At 34.5% G+C, this 25408-nt stretch overlaps 1 protein-coding gene across 1 annotated transcript in view; it reads left to right on the top strand.

Moving 5' to 3' along the window:
- Positions 1-4003, top strand: part of LOC145670003 (uncharacterized) — a 154341-nt gene extending 150338 nt beyond the window's left edge. Inside the window, exon 6 of the mRNA XM_081738344.1 lies at positions 3595-4003. Within this exon, the coding sequence (XP_081594470.1) occupies positions 3595-3997 (403 nt within the window). The 3' untranslated portion in view covers positions 3998-4003. The remainder of the gene's footprint in view (positions 1-3594) is intronic.
- Positions 4004-25408: the final 21405 nt, after the last annotated feature.

Here is a 25408-nt window from a genome sequence, read left to right as displayed (position 1 = left end):
AAACTATTGCTCACTCATATATATATATATATATATATATATATACTTCGTGCGATAGAGATACAAGGTTATTCTTTGTCTTTCCAGTAATAATAATAATGAAACGATATTGCTATTTATTCATGATTAAACTTAGTATCTTTCATGTTTCTTGTTTTTTGAAAATATTTGATGTTTATATAATTAGGTGTCCACTTGCCTCCATATTTTCGTATAATGTTAGTGATGATGATGCGACGGTTGAAGGTGCAAACATTGTGAACACATTCTACACAAATTATGTAGGGAAAAATTATGTTACTTACCTTGTGTCTTCGCCGGTTTTTGTTGATGATAAACATGGGCAGTAAAAATTGACTAATAAGAACTGACATTTAAAAATTGAAGGGGGAGGACAATTAGATCAAAGAATGGTTTGAAACGAAACTAAATTTACGTCAAATTTCTGAGTTAAATGGAAAGCTACTTGAGCTGACAGGTTCGGGTTTCTACTTCTACCAGTACAATTAATCATAATATATTTTTCCATCACTGGTAGGGCACTTCTACATACTCTCCTTTAGAAGTATCTATATACTATGATCATTGGGGAACTTTGTCTTCATGTAAGAATTATAGTACTATTAATACTATCCAATATTTTTTATATTTGTTCTTGTTTCATTTCCATCATATCTTTCTACTGCACTTTGATGTACTTTACTTGAATTGCATTTTTTCTCCCAATAATGTCTTTACATCTTTTTTATTACTTCACATTATATTCTTCACCCATATTATCAACAAACTTAAAAGTTCGTTACTGAATTTTCTATGTCTATTTGTGTGTGTGTTTGTGTGTTATTTGGGAATTTTTCAATTTTTGAGCCTCCATTCGATAGAACATCAAAAACTATCTAAAGAAGTGATGGAATTTTTCGCGTCGCTTTTACCGTTCCCGAGGTATTGACCAAAAATGTTCCAATTTCGGGAGATTTAAGGAGGAAACGTAAGTCATAGAGAAATGATATTGGTGTTGATCAATACCAAGAGGATCGTAAACATTTTGGTACCAAATAGTAACCGGTGGCCACTGGTTTGGCCAGTGGCCAGTTGGCCAGCGACCACGAGTTATTATTTGGTACCAAAATGTTTACCATCCTCTTAGATATTGATCAACTGTCTCAAAAAGTTCAGATTTTGGGAGATTTAAGGAGCCGCATCTCGGGAATCGTAAGTCATAGAGAGATCATATTGAAGTTGATCATGTAGATCAATACCGAAGAGGATGGTGAACATTTTGGTACCATATATATATCCGGTAGCTACTGGCAAACTGGTCACCGTTCCCCAGATATTGGTCAGAAAAGTTCGGATTCCGGGAGATTTAAGGAACCATATCTCTGGAACCGCATGTCGTAGAGATGATATTTTGCCAGATTTTCAATTTTGAGCCCTCCATTTTGAGCATGTGTCTTCGTAAAACAACATATCGTAGAACATTTAACAGAATTCTTAAACAAAACATGTGGAAAAAATTTAGTACTCAGAGAAATTATAAATGGATAGTTATATTACAAGAATTGCTTAATGAATATAATAATAAAGTAAATAGAACAATTAGTATAAAGTCTGTAGAAGTTAATAAGAAAAATTAATTGTTTTTAAGTTCGTTCTGGCAATGCTCTTGGAGCATTCTCAACTGATTCTTAATGGCTTTTAGTAGTTTATCGTGCCAATCAGAAGTTCGTCGACTCTTTTCAACATACAAATTTCGGAGAATCGAAGTGTAGTATATATATTTCTTCATTTCATAGTGTTTACGCTCCTGCCCCGTACTTAACAATACTCAGAAAATACTCAGCAATCAACTCCCTTTTATAACACTTTATTAAGTGACTCATATGGTGTGCCCTCATCATTATCATATTGCACCATTTCTCATATTGAACTTTGGAAGTATACCTACTAAATTTCATTTTTGGCAGTATCAAAGGAACCTTCAACCTTATTGACGTATGACCAATCGTAAACAATAAGAGACTGATAATACCTTTCGATCTACACGTCTTTAGGGAAGATATATGCTATTCTTACATTGTAAATAAACTGACAATAATTCACAAATAATGTTTTGATACCAATCATTACAGTTAGTTATGTTGTCTGATATCGTTTTACTTTTTACTTTGTTTGCTGTTGTACATATTCCCTAATCATTTGAGGAACGAATATCAATATGAAAAGACTCGAAGCAAGGTTGATTTTAATTAGCAATTGCATTTATTCTTTTAAGTAAATAGATGTATTTGAGTGTCGAATTCCGCATATATTATTCTTTTCTTAACATTATGAAATTTAATTATATGGTAGTGTAAGTATATCAGTCGTATTTTTCTTTTTTTGTTATTTTCTTCTTTGACAGTTAATTATTGTGATTTCCTCCTCTTGGTATAATAATGCTAACATGTTTATTCTTAGTGTATCTTAGTGAAACAACTTTGTCTGTTTTGGGGTTTTATTGCTTTCATAGTGGGAAAAAAATCCGATGAGCGTGGGAGGTTTACTAATCGTTCTTTATAAATAAGCCTCGAAAAATGAACTTGGGGTCCGGTTGATTACAACCTGGTCTTGGTCAGGCGAATTTCATGTGCAATCTTCTGACTCATATCAATACTTCAAACCTACCGTGCATGCCTTCTTCAAAGGCACATCACAATAAGTCATTTGCAATTTTATAAGGAACTTCCGATCATACCACCTATAAAATAATAATAATAATAATAATAATAATAATAATAATAATAATAATAATAATAATAATAATAATAAAAGTAAAAATAAAAATAAAAAGCTCACGCTTGAATAAATATCTAATTGCGCTTTTTTTATTAATTTGAGAGCGATGAATCCGAGGAACCTAGTTTTAACTTATCCCTCTATGCTCTATTGCGTCACGAGAAAAGTTGAGGTCTATGAAGCACTGCTTTTGTCCACGTTTCGATACATTTCTAGCCCCGCGTAGTGTAGTTGCCTCGCCTTTCGGTCCCAGTGGGTCCCAGTGGATCCCAGCGGTCCCAGTGGGTCGAAAAGGCGTAACAGCTTTTTGAAACCAGCCACCCTCATGAGGTTTTCTTCTGGGTTTTCCTCATTCACACCAGGCAATTGCTGGGTTGGTACCTAACATAATAGTCTCAGACCGCTTCCTTCCTGTCCCATTCCTTTTTTCCTCTCCAATTCCGCGGGCACCGTGATCGCCGAGGAACATCATCCATTATATGTGTAACAGGCTAACGTGGTCATAGATGCCGAAAGGCCAGAAATCTGATTCCTAGTCCTATACTAATCGATACATTTTTAATTGCACTTTTTATATTAATTTTTAATAATTTCACTAATGAAAAATGTCTGTATATAATGATACGATATCATATTAAGTAATGTACATGATTGGTAGTACTTCCACTGACACGACTCACATGAACTCCACTGACATAATCAGCTGTGGTTGGTTTATCATCATTATAGAAGTATGTAATATCCATATTCTAATTGTATAAATATCCTTCTTAATAAATTGTAGATTATTTATACATTATCCCTCTTGTCTTACAGGTCAATCGAATCTCCGTTCAAAGCTCGAAGCGTACAATTGAGTCCAAGTACGTCCTTTCGACGCACTTCAGTAACATCGCGTTCTCGTCCTAGAAGAGCTTCGACATTTCCTTGTGGAGCACGCAAACGTAGCAGCGAAACTCACATGCAGCATTGGAAATTTCGACCTCTGAGCCACACAAATGGCTTAACTGGACCTGAGATTTCATCTCCGACATCGTTCACAGATGACAGCATCTACCGATTTTCTACAACATATCCATTTATTGATCGAAGAATGATACTAGCGGATAGTACTTTAACTTCGACGGATCCTGCAATTCCTTTAATTGAAGCCATCAAGGACGAGTTGAAGAAATTTCGAGGAGCGCCAAATCTGTATAGAAATACTTTCAAGCATTAAATTATCGAGTTTTCCATTTAAAAAAAAATACTACGTTTTGCTATAAATTTTATAAAAGTATAAAAAAAGTACTTTAGGATGGGGAAAAAATTTCAAGATTTGGTGCTGTTTAAAATTTGGTAGATATATGTTTTTAACTAAATAAAATTAAGTGACATATATCTGTCTAACGTGCTATGATTATGCCCTTTAGGTTGAGAGAGATGATGATTAAGGCAAGTGGATTATAATGGAAGAATGGTTGAATGTTAATGTGGGAGGAAACGGGAGTACCCAAAGAAAAGTCATGAACACAATATTGCCCATCACAAACTTACTTGGTCGGAGATCGAACCAGGAAGCCTACGTTCCAGGGATGAGCGCTCTACAACTGAGCCACCGTGGCCCCTACATTTTTGTGTGAAATAGATAGACTGACTCACAAAGTTGGATTATAGCGAATAATGAGCCTGTAGTAATATAAATTCGACGATCCATTCTCACAGTGACAGATTCAATTGTTCTTTTGGATAGGCTACCGTAACAGCACAGGCTTTGCGTTTAACAGTGAGCAAGGATATGTTAGTAAACTACCAACGCTGACTCTGCGTTGTAATTGGTCGCTTTGCCGAGCATATGCCAACCAACTCAATTCCCAACATACGAGGGCTGCTATATATATTTCTGGCCTAATAATGAAAATACGAATATTTATCAACGAAAATGGTTTTATTGTTTTTCAAAATATTCTCCATCAAGATTTATACACTTTTGCATGCGCTCAAACCAATTTTCGAAGCACTTTTTCCACTCCGATTGAGACACCTCCAAAACATGGTTTTTGAATGCTTCAACAGCATTTTCTGGCGACGAAAATCGTTGACCACGCATTTTTTTCTTGATGTGTGGGAATAAAAAGAAGTCATTGGGTGCCAAGTCAGGGCTGTACGGCGGATGACCCATCACTTCGACGTTTTGGCCGGTCAAAAATGCGCTGGTTTGAGCCGATGTGTGAGAGCTCGCATTGTCATGGTGCACAATGATTCGTCTTCTCTTGTTCATTTTTCGAATTTCTCCGAAGACTTCAGGCAAACAAATGGTGGTGTACCACTCAGAATTGACCGTCCTACGTTGCTCAAGCGGAACAGTCGCCACATGACCAGTTATGCCGAAGAAACAGGCGACCATTTGCTTCGAAGTGCTTCTTCCACGAACAACTTTCGTTGGATTTGGCTCGTCTTGGAAGACCCACACGGTCGATTGCTGTTTTGTTTCGGGCTCATACGCATAGATCCATGATTCGTCACCTGTGACGATCTTATAAACGTCTTTTGAAGCACCGCGATCGTATTTTTTCAGCATTTCTTTACACCAATCCACACGAGCTTTCTTTTGAGCGATTGTCAAATTGTGCGGGATCCAACGAGAACAAACCTTTTTTACGGCCAGGTGTTCATGCAATATCGAATGTATGCTGGTGGAAGAAATGCCTAGGCATGCCTCTATCTCACGGTAAGTCACATGACGGTCTTGCATTATCAGTTCACGTACGGCATCGATGTTTTCTGGCACAACGGCTGTTTTTGGACGACCTTCACGGAATTCGTCTTTGAGCGAGCGTCGGCCACGATTGAATTCGTTGTACCAGTTTTTCACAGTGCTATAGGATGGTGCTTCGTCGCCATACAAAGATTTAAGTTCATCGATGCACTCTTGTCGTGATAATCCACGTCGAAAGTTGTGAAAAATGATCGCACGAAAATGTTCACGAGTTAATTCCATTTTTTTGCCAAGTTGATTTCTTCAAGTACCTGTAAAAGAAAAAAAAATTGTCGTAAGTCAAAAAGTTCTGAGTACATTTATGCTACAAAATGTCAAACTTTCCAATGGAAATGTCAGATTGCACCTGGCAACACTTAGTGTTGCCTAGGCCAGAAATATATATAGCAACCCTCGTAACTCCCGGATAAGAAGTACAGTTGTGATTGGAGATGCGAGATCGAAACTGTTTGATAAATGACGGCAAATTGTTGGTTGGCCAATACACATTTTAATCGATGTTGGGACTATATTTTTCCCAATTCTGCTTGGACTTCGAATTGAAAAGACTCAGTTGTATATTGATATAGTTAGTGTGAGAACTGGTTTACAGTTTGAATTCAAATTTTATTGTTATTGTTTATGAAATATCGTTATCGTTTGATGATATTACGGTGCTTTTTATATTTGTAAAACGACAAAAGGACTTTCTACTGAATTATTTTTCCCAGTGATATATGTTATTAGGAAAGTAGTGAGAGAGATAAATAAATCTAATAATATAATTCATTGATTTTTGAAAACTTATATCCTTTAAAATCACGTGGTGTCTGTGTAAAGATAACGAAATATGGCTTATTATTACATATCGAAAACGCACAATTGTACGTCCTGCTGCATTGGCAAGTTTGTTTGGTACACACACACACACACACACATATATATATATATATATATATATATATATATATATATATATATATATATATATATATATATATATATATATATTGGAGAGGTTATTTCACATAAATTAATTCCCATATTATTCTAAGCAAATTGCCAAAGAACATTTTTAAGTACGACAGATGTATCTTTGTTTTAATTTGGGTATAGGGTAAAGGTATAACCCAGTTATATAGGTATTACCTATACCTATACCTAGATATTTAGGTTTAAACTATTCATCGAAGGAGTGAGAACGTGGTCATACGAAAAGAATAGTCACAGTGTATACACATCAAACACATAATACACAAAATACATAAACACATCAAACAAAATATTACTGAACGCCAACTTTTCTTTGTTTGATAATACGGAGTTACATCACCACGAGCCCGAATCACTACCTTAATTTTATATGATGTATTGTCAGTGGAAGAGGATGACATGTCCAGTTTGATTCATCCCACGAACAACTTGTCCTGCTGAGTATGAAATTGAGATAATATTAAAATCTCCTCCTCACGGTTTATTTCAGTATGTCGCATATTTTCTCAAGAACTCTGAGATCTGAGGAATTAGCAGGGTAGGTGGGATGTAAATGTGTGCTTCATGTTGTGCTAATCAATCCTGCACAATTACAACTTGGTGAACATTGAATTGTCATCTTGATATAATGGATCTGGAATGGCACCATCTTGGAAGAACCCGGAAAATGAAATCGCTATCCAAAAGTTGAAGGTAATCTTTGGATAGGTAATGTTTGTAGGTAATGTTCTTCCCCTCTCTATTACATCATCCTCGAGTGACCATCATTAGAGTACAGGTAAAACATGAATAGTACGATCACAAGATACGTCGCCACTGTTTTGTGGTCCAATGTCGTGTTGACTCACCATGTCAGGTGAGTTTTCTCTTGAGTGGCGATTTGGGCGTTCACTCAAAAACTGCCTGAGTGGATCCGACATTGTACTCTTGTAGCAATTCCTGTAGAGTTTGGAAAATGTTTGTGATTGCTAATTTCTACAATCATCTATGGTCACGACTGCTGCTGATGTTTCTTCTGCCATAGTTGCTTCGATGGGATTAGTCCTTATAACATATAATCCATGGATTTTATGGATTTTATGTCACTGGTTATTAAATATTTATAGAAAGGTGTCTCTAGGAATAATTTATATTATTGTATTATTTTGTACCGAAAAAGCTTTTTCGTTCTTGCCTATTCTTTTGTTTTTGTTGGTTATGCCCTCTGGTGGGACGTACTAGCACAACGGATGATCTCTCTTTATAGCTGGCCATAGTTGTGCTGGAACATCCGAGGGAGGAAGTATAATGGTATCGCTACTACTATCATAATTTGCGATCGAGTTATTATATCAAAAAGGTTACTCTATATACATAATCTACGAGTTATATTCAAAGTATAATTCTGTTGAACTTTAAAATTTGAATGTATTCATGAAATTTGAAGAGTGCTGTAACGTCATGTCAGCTAGTTGTTCTATTTGATAGCACGGATTGGCTTAATAAGGCAGTGAGGTACGTAAGTTATATGCTTTTCCTTCCTTTATCATATTATTCTTACATTTAAAGGGCAGTTTGCCGTTTTGTTAGTTTTAGGCACTTTGCCTATAGCTTTTCTACGTTTTTCTCAATTGAATTAGATTCCTGCATTATTACCAATCTGCGTGACTAATTAGAACAGGTTAGCTGTTACTGAGGCAGAATAGTTTACGTTGTTAATTGGATAATAGTCTAAGATTGAATCTATTTAAATTCTCTTTCCACTATCACGAAGAGCATAATGCAATACTTATTGTTGAATTGTTAAATATATGTTGATTATTGGGTTCTTGAAAGTTTAAATATACTGTTTGAATTTCTAAAGGAGATCGGTTGTACGAGTATTATTTTATGAACTCAAATCCTACTACTACTATTCAGAGATTTATTTTCATAGTATTGCTTGTTAGTAGCGATAATAGATTACGTATCCTTTTCTATATTTCAGTGTGGAATTACGAAACCACTAAAATTAATATCGGGGGAACCGATCGATGTGTTCTCCTCTCCCACCCATACATATAGGCTAGTTTTCGAATCTGAGGTTATATATGATTTAATTGAAATTACTAAGATACCGAAATTAGCGTAATATAAGTGTGGTTACATCCTTCATCGACTTCTTCCACTTTAAATGATCACTATTCACTGTGGGCTTTGGCACACACCAACGACGTGCCACCTCCCTCAAAAGATTACTACGTTCAATACTATAAGAACCAATAGGACGACCTAGTACAATAGCTCCCTTTTGCCACTCTTTTACGTCACCTTTTTGACTCTTGCTTATAGCTACATGCATGTTCTAAAGGAAAAATAAAAGGTAACACGTAACATTACTTACATTGTATTATATAAGGCTATTTCATACCAATTGTGCAGGGTGATCGCATTCCGTAATATATGAAAAAACGAAATGAAATCTTTCAGTTTAACGTCCCATGATTTTGCCTATTAGATTGTCCGATGTGGTCGTGACGTAACACTTAACTCAAAGACGTCACTTGAATAATAAGGAACCTCTCCGAAATATTGTCTATTCTACATTACAGTATTTCGTGAATATATATGTTGAAGGATTGGATTTTTAAAAAAGAATCTGGGCTTTATTGGTAGATCAGAATAGAAGAGGACACAGAGATATGCATCTGGAAGGGGTACTTGACAGGAGTGTTGCCTGTTACCAACTTTATTCAAACATATTTATAAAAACTAATAAAAACGAATTTGAATAAAGAAGATTAAATTTCGGTAGGTATTTTCCTCGTAGGTAGAGCGGTTCGTATTGCAGAATCTAAATAGAAAAGTAACATGGAGAGCTTGAGGAAAAACTGTAAATGTACACGAACTTAAATTTTGACGTTGTCTATTACAACATCATGTTGTTTAACGACAATAAATTATTCTTATTCTTATTCTTATTAAAGTAAAAACTAGAAACACCAAAATAAGGACTATTGCAAGAAAAATAACTGTAGCAACCACAAATTTGAAGTGGTGATAGAGTTCGGTATTAAGTATTGTTGTTAGTGAAGACTTGAAGTGTGAACGGGAAAATGAAAGCAAGAATAGGAATAGTGGAAAATGCTTCTAAGAAGAAAGGAAAATTGTTTTTGTGAATCACTGAGTAATTACCAACAAATATTTCGAGTGGAATATTGAACAATACAGAACACGAAAATAAAAATTACGAAAAAGTGATTAAGAACAGTTAGAAGCGCTCGAAATATATATATTTAGAAAAGTGGTTGAATAGAATATCAATATTATGATGTTTGGAATAATATGGATGCAAATAGCAATATTGGATATAATTAAAATGGTAAGAAACTGGTTAGAACATTGCTTGAGAAGAAATTGTATTCTGAGATATATATATAATAAAAGGTATGTAGAAAGGAAAAAGAAGACTAACATTGGAAGTAATTAAAACGAGTTCAAGGTATTGATTAGGATATTGTTCAAGAAGAAATTGTATTCTGAAGGACATAGATGTGGTAGAACGTAAAAAAGATTTTGGAGATAGTTAAAAAAAGAAAATAAACTTATTATAAAGGTAATCAAGAAAGTTTTGTCACATTTTCACCCACCATTTTCGAACATCGATATGTCACCTAAGACTACCTGGAAGATGAAAAATAGTCCCCATCAGCATCGATGATCTTCTGCCAACGTTTTGGAAGGCCATGGATTCCATCGCGGTAGAACTTGGTGGGCCGTGCCATGAAGCGAAGAAGGTATCAAGTGCATTTTGCACCTCTACTAAGGATTGGAACTGGCGTTCTCTAAGGTGATTGTCCAAGAAATGGAACAGATGATAATCAGACGGTGCAATGTCCGGGGAGTAGGGCGGATGCAATAGTGCTTCCACTCCAAGGCGTAGAATGGTATCCTGGGTCATACTAGCCACGTGGGGCTTAGCGTTGTCCTGTAACAGGAAAACCACTTTGCGATTCAGAAGTTCTGGATCCAGAGTTTTGACCTTTTCTTGAACAGGCTTAACTGCTGACCGTAAACAGTTGCGTTGGTGCTCTGATCAGTTGATACACAGTGCCGCGAGCAGTCCACCAAACACACAGGAGGACCTTCTTCTGGTGCAGTGCTGATTTTAGCTGTTTTGGAACCGGTTCATGGGATGCTAACCAATGATGACAACGCCGTGGAGCTTCGTACAGAACCCATTTCTCATGACATGTCAACACACTGTCCGAAAATGGCTTCTTCCTCAGGCGAGACAGCAAAGAAAGAGGTGTCTTTTCGCGTTGAATTCTGGCCCGGAGTCAAGTCATGTGGGACCCATCGACCCAACTTGTAATGCTTCCCAAGTTGATGGAGGTGCTACCAAATGGTTTCTCAACTCACACTGAAATGTAGTCCCAGTTTCTCATATGTCTGGGCACTGTTCGTTTCAATTGCTGCCTGAAGATAGTCATTTTGTACATGTGTTGGTCTTCTGGAACTTGTTAAAACACCTCTGCACTGTCCGCATAGTCACGACACCCTCACCAAAGGCCTGGCATATCTTCCCGCTGCAACGGCGTTTGAACTCAGTTTGAACTTGTACAGCATGCACTCCCTTATGACGCTGTGTGGAGGTCCCATGTTCACTCTGTCCTTAAGCAAGTTCACGGTGTAACTGCATTGTCACAACCAAATAGTATGTTGGATATACCCACACCAACAATTGACCTTTGCCTTGTCTCCATTCACATTCAACTCACGGTGCGAGGGCCAATGGAACACAGACCTTCATAAAAGGCGACCGAACTTTGTTGGTTACGTTTATAGAACACTGTTTAAGTTAAAATTGTATTTTTAAGGACGTGATAGAAGGTATGGTTAAGAGGAAAATAGAATAATATTCAAGGTAATTAAAAATAAGATAAGAAACTTGTTAGGACATTGTTTGGGAAGAAATTGTATTCTGAGGGATATGATAGAAGTTATGGTGGGAGGGATAAAATATTAATATTCGAGATAATTAAAGAGAGAAAAAGGAACTGGTTAGGACATTGAGAAAAAATTATATCCTGACGGGGTGTGATAGGAAGCAAAAGAGAGGAGAGAAAACTACAATTGATGGAAGGTGCTAAAACAATTAATTCCGAGACGAAACTGTTACAAGATGATAGTAGAATGTGAAAACTTCTCAAATTGCAAGTACACTAATGTTGTAAGTATACGTATGACGATAAGTGCCCAGGAAGCTTACTTTCATGAAAAATTTCAAGTAACATTTGTTGAATTGTAATAAAACACCACAAAAGTAATTATTTATAACATTTTTCATATTTCTTTGTAAAATAAATTTCAGAACTAATATTATTACTCTTTTAATGTTTAAAGCACATATCTTAATCGTATAACAAAAGATCCAATATATTTCAGCGAATATATTTTCTTGTAGGCTTTATATCTGTGGAACTTCATATAGGGTAGCCAAATTCAAACTATCACTTAACTCAATATAATATGCTTATTCCGTAGAAAATACAAAACTCGATTCAGGGGGCATTCAAAAATTTTCTGGCCCCTCATCAAAAAAATGCAATATATTTCATTCAATCAAAAATTTTCTTGTACGCCTTATATCTGGAGAAGTACATATAGTGTAGCCAAAAACCTAAATCATCACTTAACTCAATATGATGTGCTTATTCCGTAAAAAATACGGAAACTTCATTTAGGAGCTGTTCAAAAATTTTGTGGCCCCTGATCCAAAAGCTAATTATTGGCCAATATCGCAATTTTTTGAAACATTTCTTTTTTTAGATAATTCCTAAAATTTTTGTTCTCAATTATTAAACTTCTTTGATGCACCTAAAATAATAGAAATTTCTTTAACATATTGTGAGTTACACCTTATTTGAAACCTTGTAGGGTATAAATTTAGAATGTTTTCATATATATGATTCTCAGTTGCTGTAACCCGTAGCAGCACAAAGCACGCCCAATTACCAGAAGGTAGGTCAGTAAATAGCTAACGTTAGTCATACATTGTAATTGGCAACTTTACCGAGCATTTGCCAACAAATATAACTCCTGTGAAGGAATTAAAATTGGAAGGTCGAAAGTGTTGGATAAATGACGATAAATTGTTGGCTGGCCAACACGCACTTTTGGACCAATGTATTTAAATTTTTTATTTATTTATTTTTGCAATTACCAATTCTCAAACATGCCGACAATTAGTGTATAAAGTGTGCTTTTAGGGATTATGACACAACATGGAAGTTTATAACACCGAACTTCAACAACCAGTTCTGGTAACACTACTAGAATTATTATAAACCCTAAACAACTACAAAGAATTCATCACACTTGGGTCTAAAATGATATGACCGAACCTGCAATTCTAAACTTTTAAATCTCTCATTCCAATTTAAAGAACTATTCACCCAGTTCAGTAATATATAAACATTGTTTCACTCAGGTTATGTCTGTAGAATCAAAATAAACTATTTTGAAAGAAGAGAGAAATATTCGTTTTGAAACAAACCGTATTTTGCACGAGGTATTGGGGAAATGCACGTGCCTTGGATTGACTATTCTTAATCTCAAATACACTTAAAAAAGAAACTTTAATCGTATACATAGATTTTTTTATGTTTAATGTCTTGATTAATTTTGTGTTTGCCATACTTATCATCTTCTTGGGTTACTGCTTCTAAATGTTACCTATGCAGTGTCACCTACTTATATCAGTAGGCTTATTTTTTATGTCTAACGACGCCTAAACTTTATCCTACGTAAATAATGAGCACCAAATAATTTAACACAAATTAGCTAATACCAGACGTGCACTTTAATACCATTTTGTATTCGCACATACTGATATAAATTATAACATATATATGTATATAATTTAGATATAAGAACCAATACATTTTTTAACTCTGTAAAAGCTTCAAAAACTATATATAAACAAGAACATTGTATATCCTTCTTTTTCTTCTTTTAACAACAATTTTATTTTGCAATGACCTGATATGTATTATTGCAATTAATACACCTTTCTAATCTCCTGACACTGTTCTACTGGAATTATTTTTTGATGATTTTTGTTTTACCTCTAATTATTACTCGATAGTATCTCTGCTACTTCAATTTAAATACATAGGGGGACGCGGTGGCTCAGTGGTAGAGCGATCATCTCCGGTGCTTGGGGTCCCTGGTTCGATCCCAGCTCGCGCCGTGTGGACTTTGTGGTGGACAAACACCGTGCTCGTGGGTTTTCTCGGGGTTCTCCCGTTTCCTCCCACTTTCTTCATTCCGCATTTTCACTCATCTCTCATCATCACCGTCTCCTTTTAGCCTAACCGGCATAACCATGGGACGTAAAACTTAAAGATTTCATTTCATTTTTTCAATTTAAATACACCATATAAAGGCTAATTTTCATGGACGTGTTAGCCACATGCTTACAGAACGTTAATGGTAAACAATCAATGGAAATTATAATATCAAAGCAGCATTAGTATAAAATTTTGCACAACTTGGGGGAAAACGAAGAAAAATATTGCAAACATGCGGCTACGCAAGCTTCTGACAAATCAATGAAAATACAATTTTAACCACTCCTGTATGTGTGAAAGGAAAGAGCAAGGCTTGATGTGCATTTATTTACTTTCTAAAAAAAAATATAAAAAAAAATAAATCCCTTGCATGTTAGAAGTGAAAGAGGAGAATAATACACACACACACAATTTTCAAAATAAGAGAAACACGCAACTTAGTTATATCAAAATGCAACTTAGTTACCTGATTAATACTCGTACAGCTTGGATCACCTTTAGACCCCAGTACAGTTTATATTTGTTAGAAAATTGAGGTAAATAATACTTGAATCATTTCCAGAAGAATACTGGACCATTCTTCATTCAGTGTACCATTCGCTTGAATCATCAATAATGGAGGAGAAAATCTGTACTGCTGATCTAATATTAACTATCTAGTTACTTGCTCTGACAAATTATTAAAAAAAATCCGAAGTTCCATAGTTGACGGGTTTTCCAGATCTAACATGTCATGCCATGGAAGAATGGAATATTTTAATGTGTTGTCATAAGCATTTTATACAATGACTTCGAAGACAGCTTCCAAAAGAGTTGATAAGTCGCCTGGAGTATCAACACAGTATTCATCGGACTATCACAATGTTTTCTCTGTTATCTTATTTATTCTTTCTTTTCCTTTCCTCTTACTTCTTTCGCTCTCATCTGATGAAGAATTTCAACGAAAGCACTTATACCTAAAAAAAAAAAGTAGTTATATTTCCACCTTTTTTTAAAAAGTAATTCATTTTCTGTTTTTACTTTCAGACTGACTTGTTACATCTATATAATATATACTATATTTTAAGATCTAGTTTAATCAGAACTTAATATTTCATAATATGGAGCTATTTTAAAAGGTACTTCGTATTTGGTAAACAATTTTGATCTATATCACATACTTCAACTTGTTTAGATACTTTTACGAATGTTGAGCAATTTATGAGGACCTAGGTGTAATAGTAGTCTAATCAACGTCAAGTTAAGATAAATGTAAACGATGTCATTGTATACCACGTGAAGGAGTTTGGTTTATCACAATAAAAACTGAAGTTTGAGGTTTTTCATTCCCTTCTAACCCTACATTCCTCTTTCAAAAACTTTAGTAAGATGTATGAATATTTAAAATTAGAAAATATTTAACGAGTAGATTTGTCGAGTAGAAAATCACTTAGTTTCATTTTATCGTTCTATTTCAGGAAGACTTTAGTATTTTGTATCCTAAACATTGTAATAACGCGCTAATCTCTGCAGCACTGAGGGTAGTTTATGGAAGGATGTTCTTAATTCCTCCATTGAGAATACATATGGAACTGACTTTCGATTGTCTATATCTTGGGATCAACTGGATGGATCACTTCTTTCAACAATCTAGAACTCCAACTTTTGATTCAATACATCCTGGTCAAAATTGACGGTGATTCATCAAGTAGTTCATAAGATTTTGTTTGTTTCGGACCGATAAACAACAGAGTTTCGAAATAACACTTTCAACGTTTGGGAGATGATTCCTGACACCAAGATAAGGCAAAAAGTATAGACCAACCTGGGGAAACAAACGCTTCTTTTCGGAGCTATAGAGCTCCAAAACTATGAGACCTACCATAGTCATATCAAGACTTCATTTAGGAACTAGTATGCGTCCTATCCAAATATCCATGTTTCATAACTTCCGCACCAATTATTTATAGAGGTAGTTGATGAGTACTTCGAATTATATGCCCTAGCCAAACTCTATCTATAAAAATTGTTGCATGAGTACTTTGGAATTCTGAATAATGGATTTTGGATAGGACACATATTAGTTCCTAAGTGAAGTCTTGATCTGACTACGGTAGGTTCCACAGTTTTAGAGCTATGGATCTTTAAATTCATTTTTTTATGTTTTCGGCAGCCTATAACTCCGAAAAGAAGCATTTGTGCACCCAGGTTGGTCTGTACTTTGTGCCTTATCTTGGTGTCAGGAATCACCTCCCAAACTTTGTCGGTGTTGTTTTCAAACATCCTTAAAAACAAACAAACTATTTGCTGAGCAAAACAATATATTCACATTAAAAACTACATGTGTGTTACAGTTTCGCCAACTAACACTTTAGCTTCATCAGACACTCTAGCCAAAAGGAGGCCCGCACCATACTAAGTATGATTTTCACACTTTTGCAAACGTTTTAGATTTTTTGTCCAACTCCTATATATATATATATTTGCACTTGCCGATTTCGTTTGAAACATTCTTGCACACCCTGTAGTTGGGGTTATGTTACATATTATATTTCGTTTGAAAGCTAATGAAACAGGCTTGCAGATGGTATACAGATTTTCCCAGTACTTCGTACAAGAAGGAAGTAACGGAGGGGAAGGTTTCGAATTTCCCTATAAAGTCCCCTTTTTAAAACAATTTTGCACTGTTCTTGAGTGGAAACACTGTCGTTAGAGGTACAATATCTGATTAGGCGAAAATGATACTGTGTAGCAAAGATCCAGATGAGGTTTTTAGCTTAATTAGAAGAAAATCCCCTAACTCCTTATTCTAATAACATAACAAAGTTCCAACTTTCCATAGATGACAATGGTTACGAATATTAATAAACGAATGTTTTTATGCAAAATTGAAAATGCAATATTATTCCCTAACATACGAGAGCTCTACATTTCTATGCGGGAATACTAATTACAGTTCTGAACAACAGATGGTAGTAAAATAAAACCCACCTTAATTAAAGTTTGTGTACAACATACTACACCAGAATGTCCATTACAATAGGGTTGTCGAAATCATAAATAATTACTTCTAATGCACACAAACATTTTGCTTGTCTCAATGTACACAAGAACAGAGACGTTCCCATTGTTATGTCTGATTCCCTCGATTTTTTAAAAATTTTTCTACTGTAAGTGGCGCACCGCAACTCATTAACTTGAAAGGGCCCTTTATTAGTCTTTTTGTGTCTCGTGTGTGCATGTGATAGCAGGAGTTCCGGTACCGTGAGGAAGTGCAAAGTGCTTGTGTGTAGACTGAAAGAAGTTTGACTGTGTTGTATAGAATGCTGTTCCAATACGCCCATGCTCAATATGCAGATATGAGGTACGTCTACAGGTTTTGTGATGGTAATGACAAAGGTGCGGTGGAAGAATAGCAGCGAAGATTTCCTCTCCACAGAATTCCTACTGCACAGGTTTTTACACATGTGTATACTAAACTACGGGAAACTGGTGAGCTTCCCAGCGTGAAGCTAACATCTGAACGAGCCTGAAAATACACCCTTCAATAAAAAGGCGCTAGTAGAGTTGCGTCTCTATCTGTATGAATTAGAAGTAACTATTGTTTATGTATTAGAAGTAATTGTATTACAAGTAATTATTTATGATTTCGACAACACTATTGCAATGGACATTCTGGTGTAGTACGAAACCTTTAATTTAAGTGGATTTTGTTTCACTGCCATCCTTTGCTCAGAACTGAAATTAGTGTCCTGCATAGAAATGTAGATCTCTCGTATGTTAGGGAATAATAATGCACTTCCAATTTTGCATAAAAACATTTGTTTATTATTATTCGTAACCATTGTTATCTATGGAAATTTGGGACATTGTTATGCTATTAGAGCAAGGAGTTAGAAGGATTTTTTTTTGCTTCTAATGAAGCTAAAAACTTAACACCTCACCTGCATTTTTGGTCTATAGTTTCATTTTCGCCTAATCAGATACTGTTCCTCTAACGATATTGTTTCCACTCAAGAACAGAGCAAAATTGTTTAAAAAAGGGAATTTTGTATGCGTATATAAAAATTAAATTTTTAGTTTTATGAGGTAAAATTCGTTTTAAAACTATGATTTTGAAGTATCTTTTTATCTGTCATATTAGTTCCTTTATGTTCTAAAATTGTATTTTTAATTTAAAAACAAAAAATAATTAAGTGAGAAAAGATTAAGATTATTAAGTGGAACCTTTGCAAAAATATATATCATCAATAGAATTAGTGTGAAAAAATTAATAGTGGTTTAGACTTGTAAACGTCGAATTGCCGCAAGATGCTTAGCCACCATTTTACCCTGGTTAATCTGTGGTCTTCTGAATCGGCAGTGCAGAAGTTGTGTTTCCAATGGAATGGAAATATTTTAAAAGACAAGTAGCATTCGTGTGGGACGAATATGTCTAGTTATTGAACTATCAGCTTATTGGGGTCTACGAAAAGCTACTCCATTTGATCGAGAAGACAAAGATGAGCTAACTCAACTTGCCAAAGTAACAAGGCTCAGGCTAACAAAATCGTCATCTGTATCGATGAACTAAAGCCAGTAAAAAATTATATGAAGGGTTGCAGCGTGATCTACTGTGCTGTTTGTTGAAAATTAATCGAAGGAAATGATTTTCCAAAAATGACATCGCCCTGATGCAGAGAGGACGATCAGATTGTGAAGTAGTGGTTTTATGCTCACCTATAGGAAATGAAATGCGGAATGAGCTGTCTGAGAATACTTCATCCTCAAGGTAGATAACATCCTTCTGCCTGCTAGCAATTCCATTGGTTACTGAAAGAAAATTGGACAGTAATGCAGTGACATGGTATGAAAATAAATAAATAAACTTAAATTAAAAAAAAAAAACTTTGTGATTCTTGCTTCGATTATTGCCATTGGCGATTTATCTTCTTCGCGAATCCAGCAGCTGAATGCAAGGATATTTTGCGATTATTTTTCCTGTCTTCTTTCATTTTCTTAACTTTTAGTGTGTTGTTAATGTCTGCTGTATCCGTGGGTTGCACAGTTCTGTTACGCACTGTTCTCTCCTTAAATGATGCCATAACCACATCCAATAGCAAAATGTAATAACGTTTTCGTAATCAAAAGTTACCAGAACATATCACATACATTATTTTCTGTTTAAATTCGAAACGTTTTCAGTTGAGATGAAGAAAGTAGAATATTTCGGTAGCTAGGAGAACGTCTTTTGTTAGCTAACAGAAGAATAGTGATAATGGTTGTTTCGAACTTAAACTAGAAATTATCTTTCTTGTACTAAAGTATTATCTATATATTTAATTTTAGACTTGTTACTTGATGCATCCATTACGAATTTCTCTCTACGAAATGTCACGAGAGACAAAACAAATATGGGCTGTCTAATTTCCTTGTGTTGACAATTCATATATAAGAATGTGTATCTAAACACATGAATGCCTTGGTTTTTCTTTATATGTGATTATTATTTTATATGCTTTGGTTTAAGATCAATAGCTTTATCAGTGTGATTTCCATGTGTTAGTTTGTAAGATTCCAAGAATTTTATTTCGAATGTCTGTATTATGGCTATAGCACAGAGACTATATAGAAACTATAACGATAGTGTTCAACCTACATAATCCCCATATTTTCCCTCCTTAGAGGAAAAACAATGAACAGACTACAGAGAAAATGCAAGAATAAATAGATTTGCTGTCTACCTTACTATCTATCTGTTATATAACATTGTGAGTAGTTTTTTCTAAATATGTCCTTTCTTAAGCGTGAAAGTAAACTGTAAACAAATGTGAAATGATTATGTTCATTTACCGTAAACATGAACTAGTTAGTTCAAGGCATATGAACAGTGGCGTTTCGTGACATAATTGTTCGAAAGTTTACTGTTGGAAAATATAATTTCTCTGGTCGGTTAGTATTTCAATATTTTAAATAAGCGAAACGATTAAATTAATAAAAGTAACAATATATAGCCTGCTTATAATAAAAAGTATCTATTCATAATGAATGTTCCACTTTATTTATACATGAAATCAATTCGCTTGTCCTTCTGGGAAGCAAACTTGTCTATAACTTTTTCTTGAAATCTAGAATGTTCTGTAGCTTTTTTATTGATAATATAGCCAATACAGTGAGATAATTCTGAGTTATTGAATTCTTTATATTATTTTATAGATGTTACTATGGTAAAGGTTCTGTTAGTTACTCAAGTGGACATTGGAATTCTAGGGCTTTGTGTTCGCCGGTATTCAAAAAGCCTCAATATATTTCAGCAGATTCACCATCAATTGTTCGACAATACACTAGTGGCATCTGCATTACGATTTGTTGTCTCATATACTTGAATTGCCAGGCATGCTGCTTTTTAAATATTTTCTGGAATGTATTAACAATATACCTATAACATGCATGCTATGCAGCAAATTAATATTTAAGTTGAGAAGTTCCCTTAATTACGGAGGCATAGTCTTTTGCATTGCTGTGTCAAGATACTTTGTCAAGTTTATTTTGTATTTACATCTAGAACTTTGACTATATAAGACGAACTGAAAGTTTAAAATTGAGTTCTGAACTTCTATTGTGTGTTCGATCGAATCCTGATCCAATCAATTAAAAGTGAGTGAATGTGATTTGTTTCCTACTGGCTTATTATAAACCTTAATATAAATGTAATAAACATGATCGGTTTGTAATAGAATATTTGGCACGTTCACACTAGTTAAATTCAACATAATGTTAATGTGTTTCTCAAAGTGTTCCTTCTTCTTACTTTCTCAATCAAATGTCTTAGGTCTATTACTTCTGTTCAGATCAACTGTGAATTCCTCAAAAACAGGAGTAAGGAAAGAAACAATTATATTTTAGTTTCATAATCTGTCAGACATTCATTGCTTTCGTAAAATCAGCATGAAATTTTCCATTATATGTGTATGTTTTAGTTTTGATTTCGTGATAATAGTGAACTTGAGCTAATGAGGTCCTAACTTCTTTGTAATCCGTCAATACATTAAATGATATACAATAATTTGCAACCGATCAAGAGAACTCATGATGACAGCTTTTCTAAGACTTACTGTAGTATTGAGAGAATATTTTAGTAAAAGCTAACACTACAAACTCATGTAAAAGATATAATTAATACTAAGAAATACTTATTTATAAATTAACTGATATACCACCACACAATAGTTTTCAGGTTTCTCACTTTGAAATGCACTCATGTTTCAACGAATTAAACACCATCTTCAAGCTAAAGTACGTTACACCAGAAAACATTGACGCATTTTCTTAACAGATGTTACAGATCAACGTACATTACTGCAAATAACAATACGATTTTTTTCCTGTTCGCATATGTTAGAGCAGAATGTTGAAATAAAAAAAAAATCAGTTCCGATGTTTCCTTCAAGTTCACCCAATACAGTAGTTAAGATTTTACCTTTGTAGCAATGTTATAAAGTTCAGTATGTTGCGTAATGAAATACACATATATAATTCCATGTATCCGCCAATTCCCAGTTCTAGCTGTTCTACCCACTAGGAATATAAATAGCATTAAATTCTTTACTGCAAAATAATTCCTGGAAATAAAACAACCAGCACTGACAATTAACGTCCACACATCGAGTGAGCGCGATAGTTACAATAGAAGGGTAGAATAGGTTCGTATCAGTTTCAAATTAATGCAAATCCCAATTTCAGATAACAACTAACAAACTTTATTTTGTGAAATTTAGTAACAATTAACATGAACGAAAAGTAATAAAGAAAGTCTTGCAGTGAACTAAATTAACTTTCAGATACAACATCCAATGAGAAAGTAACACTTTAACCCTTTTTTTTCCAAGATTTGTTTGACACTAGAATCTTTAGATATAAAATCCCCACTTTAAACGCAATAAAGCACTGCTTATCGAAACTTTAAATGATATTGGAATTCTCTACCCAATACGAATGACCAGGGTTAGCTACTGAAACTCAATTTATAGTTAAAAGCAATAATCCAAAAGGGGTTTTATTCAAATAGCTTAACCAAGGCATTTAATAGTTACGTAAGTTGACAGAATCCAAATTTCTTTCATTTATTTTCCTTTTCATTATTTCATTTCCAAACAAGACAATAAGAAAAGTGAAATGGAAGTTTCTAATGGAAGTAAGAATAATTACCATACAAACCAGAAACTGTTTCATTCATTTTCATTTTCTTTTTTTTTTTCTGTCTCCAAACCTGTTTTCCTTACAGAGCCATTTTAGTGGTTAGATATTCCTTTTGTCTCCTTGCAGCCAAAATCCACTGGTTCCTGTCGTAGTAACTACAAATATTAACACCTCCATTTCACAATTCCCACGATCGTGTTTTCGAACTTCACTCTAGTAGTACCTTTGTTAAAATACGCCGTCCGCTAGTTAAGCAGCAGGCAGCTGGCTGCAGCTACAACTAGCGACACATAGCGGAAAGCTCGCGCACTTCACCACACTCACCGCCAAGGTCACTCAATTACGAGTATCTCACGAAGCTATTGCTATTTAAAAACGGAGATTTTATTCACAAACATTTTACATATTTTTATTTTTCGACTAAACGCAACACATTAATTTCCCTCTCCCCCGAAGAGGCCAAACAATATTATTATACTAATCAAGAGGAGAAAAATAAAAATAATTTGTACATTACCAAATTTCCTTCAAGATCAATATTATATGGTTAATCCTCTTACAAACTTTAGATTATCCACTCCATTACATAACGACAATCACGCGACGAACACGGATGATGATGATGGGCTCTACCACCACAACTCTTAGCCCTTAACAATAATGAAGATTTTCCTGCAGGAAAAAAACAGAATAAAACAAACACAACAAGTATTCCAACAAGACATATAACAATAAATTTCAATACAAATACCAAGCAATTCAAGTATATATAAAGGTATCTTAATTATTATTACCCTGAGCATTAGGAGGAACGTTAAAGATTTTACAAAAGGATACATGGCGTTTCAACCTTATATTAGGATTTTCTACACTTCTCAACCATACTGTGTTCTGTGTAGGTTTACTTAACACCTCAAATGGACCATCCCAAGGAGGAGCAATTTTTGGGTTAAAGTGCTTTTCTACTGACAATTTTAACACTCTTTTAACTAAGACAAGATCTCCTACATTTAAATTAACGGGAATATGTTTCTGAGAGTAAATTTTTTCACTACGTTTCCAGGAATTCTGAATATTATTACAAATATTAGCAAATTTCTCATCTTTATTTAGGTCATCGTCCAAAATTTCTAAATCTAATAACCATTTAATATCAAGAGGATGATAAAATTTTCTTCCCATATAAATTTCGCTAGGTGAATACCCAGTAATTTCATTCATGCTAATGTTGATAGTGAATGCGATTTTAGATAACAATTGGGCCCATTTTCTTTGTGATTTATCAACGTATGCACGAATTAAATTCTTCACCTACCTTATGGTTCTTTCCGCCTTATTCGGCGACGGGTTATAAGGGGATAATTTTACATCCTGAATACCATAAGAGTACAAAAATTGAGAAATGTACTTTGATACAAAATATGTCGCGCCGTCGTGCAAGACAACCTGGAAATCCAAATCTCAGACAAAGATCTAATAATTTATTACAAATAGTCTTAGAATTTAATTGTCTCAAAGGTTCTAAAAACACAAATCTACTGAAAGAATCTGTTACAATCAAAATAAACTCATATCCCGAACTGTTGGGAAGACGCCCAGCTACGTGAATGTGCCAAATGTAATTCGGGTGTTTTACATTTCTAGTATAGTAATTTCCCATAGGTTTCTTAGTTTTATCTTTACATTTCTGACATATTTCACAAATATTCACATAGTTCTTTATATCTGAATACATTGTTGACCATGTAAAGCGAGAAGCAACCTTTTGTATCGTTTTCTTAATTCCCATATGACCTCCCGGTACTAAAGAATTATGAGCATACTCTAGAATGCTCTTAATTAAAGAAGAAGGTACGACAGCTCTAAAACCTTGACCAGATTTACCTTTCGTTCGTTTTAGCAAGATGTTATTTTGTAATTTATAACCTCTTACCTCCTGCTTACTTTCAAGCTTGGCTATAATCTCTTGAAGCTCTGGATCTTTCCTTTGATGTTCTTTCAAGGATATACTGAAATCAGGATACTTCCAAAAATTTACAAAAGACACATTTACACTTTTACCATGATCTTTAACAACTTCAACAGTATCTGCGTCTTTCGTATAAAATTCCAAATGATTGCCAACACGGCTGAGAAAATCAGCTATACAATTGACCTTAGTGCGGATATGGACTATTCTAAACCTAAAACGTGCAAGTTTCTCCAGAAGAGTTCCATATCGTCGTTGTCTTTTATGATTTGTAAGAAGCCAAGAGAGGCTTTTACTATCGCTGTATACAACAAATGGATTGAATAGATAATATTCAAATCGTTCTAAGCAAAGAGTGAGAGCTTTAAGTTCCAACTCATAGACATTTTTACTCCAATCTGTAGGGGGAATTGCTTTAGAGAACATAGCAACAGGTCTCAAATTACCATTTTCATCATATTGGCTTAAAACTCCCGAATAATGACGCAAACTACTATCCGAATGGACAATAAAGCTTGAGTTCATATCAGGAACTTTCAAAATTACATGAGTACAAAATTCATCCTTCAATCTTTGAAGTGCAATATCATGATCTTTTGTCCACTTAAATACTCGTTTAGGAGATCGTAATTCCTGTAGAGGAGCTATCAATTCCGAATAATTTCTTACAAACTTAGAGTAAAATGCAAAAAATGAGCATATTTTATTCACTCCTTTTCGATTTTTAGGCTTTGGAATATCCTGAATTGCCTTAATTCTGTCAGAGTCAATACACATAGTTCCCTTTTCAAAACGAAACCCTAAGTACTTTATAGATTGTTGAAACAAAAATGTTTTCTTAGGGGAAATGGTTATACCCCATTTTCTTAAACGGGAGAGAACATCCTCTAACAATTTCTTATGTTCTTCGACATTACAGCTAAACAATAGAATATCATCATAGAATATTTCCAAATTCTTTCCAATTAACCCATCAAGTACCTTATTCATTAAATTACTTAACACAAATGGACTATTTAGAAAACCCATCGGACAAACCTTAAATTGATAAATTTTATTTTTTGTGACAAAGGCAGTATAAGGACGACTGTCTTTAGTCAAGGTCAACTGAAAGAAGGAGGATCGTAGATCCAGTTTACTAAATATAGAGTGATTAGAAATACTTGATATAACATTCTCCATGTTAGGAGACGGAAAATTATTACAAATCATCCGCTTGTTCATTTCTCCATACGCTACGACCAAACGACTACTTTTATCTGAGTTTTTTACAAGAAAGCATGGGGAAGTAAAAGGTGAAAAGTCTACCCTCTCAACTATATCATCTTTCTCAAGTTGTTGAATATATTGTTCTAATTCTTTTTGTTTAAAGGTAGGGAGATGATAAGGTTGTTGTCTAATGGGAGTATTATCAGTTACTTCTATTTTATATTCAAAGTTCTTGACTCTACCGATTTTATC

Source organism: Thermobia domestica, chromosome 14 (assembly GCF_964235325.1).
Source record: "Thermobia domestica chromosome 14, izTheDome1.hap1.1, whole genome shotgun sequence".
Taxonomy (NCBI): Eukaryota; Metazoa; Arthropoda; class Insecta; order Zygentoma; family Lepismatidae; genus Thermobia; species Thermobia domestica.
This window is presented reverse-complemented; position numbering and strand designations above follow the sequence as displayed.